This window comes from Chinchilla lanigera, unplaced genomic scaffold, assembly GCF_000276665.1.
Source record: "Chinchilla lanigera isolate Chin_1 unplaced genomic scaffold, ChiLan1.0 scaffold00105, whole genome shotgun sequence".
In the NCBI taxonomy this organism is placed as follows: domain Eukaryota; kingdom Metazoa; phylum Chordata; class Mammalia; order Rodentia; family Chinchillidae; genus Chinchilla; species Chinchilla lanigera.
Genome location: NW_004955506.1, coordinates 1,266,875 through 1,276,756, shown reverse-complemented (window position 1 = coordinate 1,276,756; position 9,882 = coordinate 1,266,875). Strand labels below are relative to the sequence as shown.

Here is a 9,882-nt window from a genome sequence, read left to right as displayed (position 1 = left end):
ATTTTTTTGGTTTTTCTCCGGTACTGGGAACCGAACTCACGACCTTGCGCTTGCCAGGCAGGCGCTTTTTGCCGCTGAGCTAAATCCCCAGCCCCCTTACCCACTTTATATAAAGACTCTATTAAATGTCATTCATGCTGGGTGTTGTACATGCCATAATCCCAGCACTCGGGAGGCTGATGCAGGAGGATCCCTGGGAGTTTAAGGCCAGCCTGGGCTACAAAGTCAGTTGAAGACCAGCCTGAGCTATATAGTGAGACCGTCTAAAAATTTTTTTTTTTCTCCATCGTGGAGAGTTGGTACATGTACTTAACAGATCTTAATTCTTTTTACTTTTTCTCTTCTCTCTTACCCTTCCCTCTTCATCTCTTAGTCTCTCAAAATTTAAAAGGAGCTGGGGCAGGGAGGGTTTGGAGAATTCTATATAATTTAGAGTTTTCTGGGTTCAGTTCTTAGTACTAAAATGGGGAGAAGAGACCTGTTAAAAGCCATGTGTGATGTCCAGTGCTTAACTGTACAACAGTTAAGCCTGTACAACATCATGAGATCCCCCCATCTCAAAAAAAAAAAAAAGACCTTGTCAAAAGTTTGTTGCTGGCCTGGGTGTGGTGGCACACAGCTAATCCCAGTACCCAGTTGGCTGAGGCAGAAGAATTGCTGGGAGCTCAAGTCCAGCCTGAACTATATAGTGAGATCTTGTCACTAAATAAGTAGAAGGGCCGGGGATATAGCTCAGAGGCATAAGTGCCTCCCTGGCAACTCAAGGTCCTGAGTTTGATTCCCAGTACCAAATAGACAGACAGACAGACAGATAGACAGATAGATAGATAGATAGAAAATTCTCAAATAAAATAGAATAGATAAGGATATCCTTGCTTAACTCATTGAAGATAATTGCTGCTGTTTTTCTGCCTATCTATTTTTGCTTTGGTTTTTGTTTTTGAGACAAAGTCTCTCTACATAGCCCAGGCTGGTCTCAAACTCGCTGTGATCCTGTTGCCTTGCATCAGAGGGCTGGTATGTGCCCCACACCCAGTACCAGATGTTGTTTTATAGTTGGGTGGTTTGAGCCAAACTCATTCAGCATTACTCTTTCAGCTCCTTAATGCAGAGCAGTCCCTCCTGTCCTCTTCTTTCACTTGTTTTTTCTTTTTCTTTTTTTTCTTTGTCTTTTTGAGACAGGGTCTCACTATGCAGTTCAGGCTGGTCTTGAGCTCGCTTTGTAGCCCAGGCCGGTCTTAAACTTGCAAAGATCTTCCTGCCTCAGCCTCCTGAGTGCTGGGATTACAGGCATGCACCACCACGCCTGGCATTCACTTGTTTTCAAGGCATTTGATGCTCACAAAACTTGGTATGGTGTCTGGTAGAATGCCTCACCTTCTGGGTTTTACCAGATTTGTTTTCTCTGGGGTGTCTTTTGCATTGTTCCCCTACCCCCAGTGTGTTGTTGGTTTTTTGTTGTTGTTGTTTGTTTGTTTGTTTTCCCAGTGTGTTTTTTGAACTGGAAATGTTTGATCACATTTGGGTTAAAAGCAGCTTTTTGCACAAGTGAGTTTGGTTTCCTGTCAGACTCCGACGGACATACAGCAGAAGCAAGGGTCAGGCTTTTGCCCAGGAAGAGCAAGAGTGGCCTTGGGGGATATGGGGTATAGGAAGGACAGAGAAATGGGGCTGAGGATTTAGCTCAGTGGCACAGCGCCTGCCTGGCAAGTGCAAGGTCGTGAGTTCGATTCCCGGTACCAGAAAAAAAACAAAAAAACCACAAACAAACAAAAAAGGAAGGACAGAGAAGCTCCTCCATGCTGTTGTTTACATGGCTGGTTTTTGGGGGACCTGCTGAGTGCCTAGAATGCTAGCAGGGCTCACCTGTCTGTGGTGAAACTCCAACCACTGAATTGTAGTGGAAATGGTCCTTTTTTTTTTTTTTTTTTTTTTTTTTTTTAAACCAGTGCCAAATTCTAGTCAAGAAAGCAAAAGTAGGGGCTGGGGATTTAGCTCAGCAGCACAGCGCCTTTCTGGCAAGCGCAAGGTTGTGAGTTCAATCCCAAGTACGGGGGGTGGGGTGGGGGGGAACAAAAACAAAAGGAAAGTAAAAATAAAGAGTGAGGACGTAGCCCCACTTGGTGGCAGACCTGTAATCCCAGCGCTCAGGAGGCTGAGGCAGGAGGATCATTGCAAGTTCGAGACCAGCCTGGGCTACAAAGTGAGCTCAAGGCCAGCCTGAACAGCATAGCGAGACCCTGTCTCAAAAAAGACAAAAAAGAAAACAAAAAAAGAGTGAGGGTGTAGTGGCACATGCCTATAATCCCATCTCTTGGGAGGCTGAGGCAGGATGATTGCTGTGAGTTCAAGGCCAGCCTGGTTTACATAGTGAGTTCAGGACCAGCCTGAACTATATAGCAAGACCTTGTCTCAAAAAAAAAAAAAAGAAAGAAAGAAAGAAAGAAAAAAACAAAACAAGAAAAAGAATAGGAGAGAAACTGGCTTGGCAGAGCAGCCTTAGAGTGAGTAAATAGAAAAAGAGGATAAGAGCAAAGGTAAAAGTGCATCCTGAGCCGGGCGTGGTGGCGCACATCTGTAATCCCAGCACTTCGGGGGCTGAGGCAGGAAGATCGTTGCAGGTTCAAGACCAGCCTGGGCTAGAAAGCGAGCTCAAGGCCAGCCTGAACTGCATATCTTTTTTTTTTTTTTTTTTTTGTCTTTTTGAGACAGGGTCTCGTTATGCAGTTCAGGCTGGCCTTGAGCTCACTTTGTAGCTCAGGCTGGTCTCAAACTGGCAATGATCCTCCTGCCTCAGCCTCCCGAGTGCTGGGATTACAGGCGTGGGCCACCACTCCCGGCTTGAACTGCATATCGAGACCCTGTCTCAAAAAAAAAAAAAAAAAAAAAAGACCAAAAAAAAAAGAAAAGTACATCCTGTACCTGGGAAACAGCGTGGGCTCTTCTGGAGAGCTACAATAGCCAGTACAAATGTTCTTATTCTAGGTTTAAGTTATACATGTTTCCTGGCTAAAAAAGAAATCTCATCACCCAGGAGTCAATCCATTTTTTTTTTTTTTTTTTTGTCTTTTCGAGACAGGGTCTTGGTATGCAGTTCGGGCTGGCCTTGAGCTTACTTTGTAGCCCAAGCTGGTTTTGAACTCACAAAGATCCTCCTGCCTCAGCTTCCCGAGTGCTGGGATTACAGGCGTGCACCACTCCGGCCAGCCTGAGTTGATCCATTTTTGATTAGGGTGGGTTTTTTTGTTTTGTTTTTTTGTGAATTTTAGAGTCTTTGTAGTTTAGGCTGGTCTCAAACTCACAGCAATTCTCCTACTTCAGTATCCCAAGTGCTGGGATTAGAGGCATGCACCACTACATCTGGCTTGATTAGGGGTTATTTTTGCTTGTTTTGTTTTGTTTTCTTTTGTGGTACTGGGAATTGAACCCAGCACCTTCACACTGAACTACATCCCCAGCCCTTTTTGATTTTTTTATTTTGGGACAAAGTCTTGCCAAGTCACTAAGTTCCCCAGGCTGACTTCAGACTTGTGATAGTCCTGCCTCTGCCTCCTGGAATGCTGGGATTACAAGTATATGCCACCCATACCCTGCTTTTTTTTTTTTTTTTTTTTTTTTTTTTTTTTGTCTTTTTGACACAGAGTCTCGCTGGTACCGGGAAATGAACTCATGACCTTGTGCTCGCCAGGCAGGCGCAGTGCCGCTGAGCTAAATCCCCAGCCCTGCTTTTGGTTTTCTTTAACCCTTTTGAAATCACTCTTAAGGGGCTGGGGATTTAGCTCAGCAGCACAGCGCCTGCCGGGCAAGCATGAGGTCGTGAGTTTGGTTCCCGGGAAAAACAACAACAGCAACAAAAAAAATCATTCTTAAAGTGCAGGAAGACCATGGGAGCCTCAGGGTAAGCACTTTAGTTTCTAGAGCAACAGGCTGTTAACTTTTTATACAATCCTCAAAAGCATTTCAGCAACTCCTGCCCTCTTCCATCCTTACCCTCAGGCTTGGCATGGGCTGCTGAGCATTCAGACTAGAGACAGCTTTGTGGTCCCCCAGGCTACCTGCCCCTGCCTGACTGCAATGGTGGCAGAACCACAGGGCCTACAGAGCCCAGCCTGACCAGGCAGGCAACCTGGGTCTAGACAAGATCTCCCATGGGGTAAACACTCAGCATCTTACACTCATGCAGTGTGTTCAGGTCCTGTGAAAATGGGGCCTGTAGACTGCAAAGAACAGGGAATTTAGACCAATTCTTGGACTCACTGGCTAAGTTTGGGCAAGCCAGTTTTAATGTACAGTGTGTTTGATGGATCTGATGTGCGTTCTGGATAGGCTAGTTAAATAGTACTAGGTTTCTCTTGCTAAAATTGAGCTCCTCTGAACGATCAGGAGTGACTAAGGCTGTAATAAATCTCCACATCCCAGAGAGCTTTGTGGTCCCTGGGTCCCACCCTCCTGCCCTTGATGAAGTCAGATACCTTGCTATTCAGGTGACATCTGCCAGTCTGGTTGAGAGGCATTTTAATTAAAAAATAATTTCATCAAGATACTAGCAAGTCCTTGTATGACTCATGCTGCACATTCACAGTCATCAGATGCCTCAGGCAAGCTGCTTGCAGGGACCACTGGAACAGGGCAGCGCTTCCTCCCAGGTGGGGCCAGCAGCAGGTGCTTGCAAGGGCCCCAGGGAAGGGGATCTCAGAGGGGCTTGGGAGCAGGTGCAGTATAGGGCAGGTGCCACAGGACAACATGGAAGTAACAAGATCGAACACCCAGAGCAGGATCAGGGCCCTGGCTGTGCTTTTGGAACTAGCTGTTCCACAGGGTCTCTGGGACACAGAGGCACTTGTCTCTTCTGATCACACTGAGGTGTCCCTCTCTGCACTAGGCCCTCTGCTGTGGAGGAAGTATGGCCAGGCCTTTGGGGTGGGTAACTGCAGCTTGTGTCCAGCGTTGGAGGGGGCCAGCATGGAGGTGGAAGATAGCAGTACCTTGCTGCTGGTGGATCTCATGGGAGCTGGCTTGCAGATGCCATGGTATCCCTGAAGCCTCGTAGTAGACTGGATCTGTGATATCCAGGGAATGAATTTTTTAGGTCCCTGGGTCCCACCCTCCTGCCCTTGATGAAGTCAGATACCTTGCTATTCAGGTGACATCTGCCAGGGACTTCAACTATGAGCATTACCTTCTTGCTGTCAGGGTTTAAGTGTCCACAGACGACCCTGCCACTTGGGCACGGGGGGACCAAGCCAGAGTCCCACTCTGCAGTGCTTTTCTGGCAGCCTGAGAGGTTCTGGCTAGGGTGGAGCCACAGCCTGATCCCATGGATCCCTGTCTGTGTTGTCGAATGCTCTGTGTGGCCTGCTGAGCCCTCCTAACACTACCGTCCCACAGGTAAGGTGCCCGGCGACGACTGCCCCCTGGTGTGGGGCCAGTGCTCCCACTGCTTCCACATGCACTGCATCCTCAAGTGGCTCAACGCACAGCAGGTGCAGCAGCACTGCCCCATGTGCCGCCAGGAGTGGAAGTTCAAGGAGTGAGGACCTCCCCTCCCCCAGATGGTTCCTTCAGGGCCCCTCCGCACCGAATCTGTACTGGTGACAGTCCCCTTGGGCTGTGACAGGGTTGAACAGAGGACTGGAGCCTCCTTCCTTCTTTTCCACCACAATGCTGACACTTTTATCCAATAAGTAAAGCTCATTAAAACACCCAAATATTGCTGCAGGCTTCTGGTTGTCTGTATTTTTGACATACTGATGCGGCTGTGGTGTGTTTTGATATGAAAACACTCATGAATAAACATCCCGATGAGGCCCTCATCAGAACGTGAGTCATCAGTCGGGCAGAAGGAGCCCGGATCAGAAGGAAGAACCTGGGGCAGGGCCCAGGGTATGTTTACACTGGTGGAGGAGGAATGGGGAGGCCAGGCTGGGGCCCTAGGACCCTCCTTCAGATCATGGCTGAACACAGCTGGCAGCAGTTCATCATAAGTCTCCAGGCAAAAGGAAGACGTCCCCGAGCAGGGTCTCCTCACCCCCAGAGGGGCTGCAGAGACCACTGTGACAGTCTGTTCTCCCAGTCCCTTATACCTTGCTTGGCCTGCAGGCTAGCTGCAGTATATAATGTGCACCCAAATGTGCTGACACAAGTGACCTGCAGACCCTGCCCCTCCCAGCTGCTGCCTGGTCTGTCCTCAGGATTGCAGGACAGGTGAGTGAGTACAGAGGCGGCTCACACTGGCACAGCATTGAGCCATGGGGTTAGAGAACGGATAGGGGGGCTCCTGTAACAGCCCACAGCTCCAGCTGGCCACTGATCCAGGCTCCAGGGCTGCATTGCTGCTCCCCAGGCTTTGCCAGCCCCCAGTTGTGGGGAAGAGAGGAGCCTCCCAAGGAGTATCTATCTCTCCCTAGGACACCTGGGACTGGCACCAGCCCTTGGGAGTCAGGAAGGTGCGCAGTTTAGGAGGAGAAATGGGTATGATTTGAGTTTGGGGCTCCCTAGGGGCTGCAGAGAGATTTGTGGCTTTGGATTTTCCCAGGTTCACTGGGATCAGGTTTGCCCCAAAGTCCAGGCCTAATTCTGACCTGTCTCCTGCTGGCCTGCCCTCCACTCTTCTGGGAACCTTCTCTTGGGAATGTGCTTTTCTACATCTTTGTCTTCTCAAAAGTGGCTTCTCATGGGACAGGAAATGCCCACGATGGTTCAGCTTTCTCAGGCCCACCTTTTGTTTTGTTTTTTGAGTCAGGCTCTTGCTTTGTAGTCCAGGGTGGCCTTGAACTCAATCCTCCTACCTGAGCCTCCTGAGTGCTGGGATTACAGGCGTGTACTACCATGCCCAGCCTCAGGCTCACTTCTTACCCTTTCCAGCCACAAAGCCTGCCTCCTTGCTTCCCTGCCACTTGGGCCCTTCCCATTTGATATCCCTGGACTTCAGGTCAGTCCTTTTCTCAGGGCCAGCCACACTCCCTCTCCTCACCTGCCAGACCCCAGCCACACCAAGTCTCTCTGGAGGTCACAAGCCCAGGTCTCATGTAGGCATGTGCACATCCTTTTTTTTTTCCCCTTTGGTACCATGAGTCTCACTCAGGACCTTGGCATTTGCCAGGCAGGCACTGTGCTGCTGAGCTATATCCCCAGCCCTACAACATCCTTCTTGATTCCTGCCCTTTTCTGCTGTTCTATCTGCCTTTTCCCAGGAAGCTGGGACCCCTGTAAGATTTTCATCAAACCCCATAACCTCTGCCCAGCAGGCAGACACAAGCTTCTTGCAGAGGGTTACCCCACCAGCAGGTTCCTTTTATCTCCCTGGGGACACCCCTTCACTGCCCCTGCCACTGGCCATATTTAGAGCCTGGGCTGTGACACACAGTAGGTGCTCAAAGCCTGACCTTGCCCTGGGCTTGTCTCCATCCACATCGAGTGTTTGCTGACTGGGCACAGAGCTTGTGGGCCACCCATGCCTCTGCCTGAATTCCCTTGGTCTGGTTCTCCTATCTTGAGGGCTGGCTTTGCTGGTTTCCTAGGGGAACTGGCCAGTAGTAAAACCTGCCATGGGCACAAAACAGCTGATGGGTCCCATCCCCACCATGGACTTCTTGATGCCTCTGGCCTAGAACCCTTGGGCCTGGGGTCAGTTCCTCTTCAGGGCACCCTTGTGCCTCCTGAGCACTGTGCAGCCTGTGGCTTACTCCACAGCTGCAGGAGCACTGGAGACAGTGTGCAGTGCCATTGGGTGTCGGTGACAATTTAGTGCTGCCAAGCCAGCCCAGCTGGACCAGACAGGCTAGGGGCCTGGGAGGGTCTGTGTGCTTGAGCACGAAGCGGTGGTCCCAACCAGCGCTGCCTCTGCGCTTCCTGTGCGCGGAGCTGACAGTCCTCCTTGCGTAGGCACTGCACCTCGCCCCCCCTCGTGGCCCCGCCCCCATGGCGCTGAGGCTATAAGGCGTGGAGGGCGGCTCAACCTCGACGACGCCCTTGCCTCCCGATGGCCCGGTGCACGAAGCTGGTGATGGGCGCCCTGGCTCTGTGCCTGCTGCTAGGGCCTCCCAGCCTCGCATGGTACAAGCCGTCGGCAGGGTTCCGCTACTACTCAGTGGGCCGTGCGGCAGGGCTGCTGTCAGGCTTCCGCGGGGCTCAGTCTGCACGGCGCTCCGAACCTGTAGATGGCTTAGTATTCCCACGCTCACGCCGAGCCGCCGCCTCCGGGGAGCTGCGCCCGGGCCTGCAGACCCTTGCGAGTGTGCGCGGGTGGCCCCCCACGGCCATGTGCATCCAGGACGTCGCCCCACACCTACAAAACTGCGAGCAGCTCCGCGATGACCGCGGGACCTTCCAATGCACCGCCAACGTCTTCCTGTCGCTGAGCACCGCAGACTGCCGCCGCGCCTGAGCCTCAGACCCCAAGCCCTCACCCAGCTTGCCCCGGTGGGTGCCCGATGCCCACTGGCCCGCTCGTGGACCCCCAGGCCCTGCCGCGGAGAATGGCACCCTGCACCCTCCTACCCGCCCCCGACCCCTGTGGTTAAGTGGATAAAGGAGAAGCAGAGCTGGTCTTGAGTGAGTTGCTGAACAGGGTGATGGGGCTTGGTCGGGGACAGGGGCTAGACAAATGCAGCCTCCTGGGTGCCTGGACCTGCAAGGCGGACCCTCCGCTCCTATCCTCCAGGAGCACAACTTCCTCTGTCCAGGATGACTGGTTGGGCCTTTCCCAGCCTCCTTCCTCCACAAAGCCAAAAGGGGGTCAGAACCCCAGATGCTGCACTGGGAGGGGCTCAGCTCAGAAGTCCTTCTCCCTGGGTAACTGCTTCCAGGCGCCACGCATGACTTCTGCCATGCTATTCCTAAACCCCTCACATAGGATCTCCAGAGCCACCACTGTGACCTGGCCCTCACAGCTTCCTAACAGCTAGAGCTTCTGGGTCCCCTCAGTAGCTGCCTGGGTTCTACTTTGCCCCTAATGACACCCGACTTCCAGTCCCATCCCTGGGTTCCACCCCTTAGAAGCCTCCCCCAAGCACCTTTGTGTAGAGTACAGAGCCACTGTGTGTAGTGAATGAGTGACCAGGACAAGGGCTTCCAGGCTGGGCCAGGCACCAGGGGCAGCCAGATGTGCAGATTAGGATGAGGGAAGGACTGGCACCATGGTGACCTGGGCTCCCCAGTGGGCCCAAGCCTGGCTCAGCCTTCTCCCAAACCTGGTAGCACTGCCCCCACCCCATTGAAGGGTTCTGGAGTCTGTGTCTCAAAGCCAGTCAGCAGAGACAGGACCTGGGGCCTCTGGCCCCCGCCCCCCATCCCTTCTGCCCAGGCTGAGACCAAGGGTGGAAGCTCAGGCAAGAATTGAGTGGGAGTTTGAGGTTCAGAGCCTGCCCTGCAGGATGTCTTCATCCTCTACCAGGGGGCCATGGGTGGGTGGTCTCATACTGCTTGTATGGATGTGGCATGACTCCTGGTCCTGTGTTCTACATGCCGCTGTAGTCCCCAGAGCCTGGGCCCAGGAGCAGCATGTGTGGGCACCAGCAGTGCCAAAGCTGGGCCTCTACCCTCTCCAGCCTGCAGCCAGGCAGCCACTGTGCCCCTGCCACTGGTGTCTATGGGGATTGGTGACGCCCTTGCTCCTGAACTTGGGGGCCCAAAGGGGAGAGGGTGAGGAAAGAAAAAATGAGAGCAGGTGGTGGCTGCCCAATAGGGTGTGTGAGAATAAACCTTACCTTGGGTTCCTACACTGAACCATGAGGCTGACTTCAAAAATAGCTAAAGCGGGGGCTGGGGGTTTAGCTCAGTGGCACAGCACCTGCCTGGCAAGCGCAAGGTCGTGAGTTTGATTCCCAGTACGGGAAAAAACCAACCCCCCCACCCCCCACCCCCCACAAAAAAAATGCAACA

General features: G+C 52.3%; 1 protein-coding gene across 1 annotated transcript; it reads left to right on the top strand.

Annotated features, from left to right (window-relative positions):
* Window positions 1-7,792: 7,792 nt before the first annotated feature.
* Npb (neuropeptide B) lies at window positions 7,793-8,541 on the top strand. The gene has a single exon (XM_005407249.2). The coding sequence runs from the start codon at window positions 7,982-7,984 to the stop codon at window positions 8,384-8,386; it is 405 nt and encodes a 134-aa protein (XP_005407306.1). The 5' UTR covers window positions 7,793-7,981; the 3' UTR covers window positions 8,387-8,541.
* The last annotated feature ends 1,341 nt before the right edge of the window (window positions 8,542-9,882 follow it).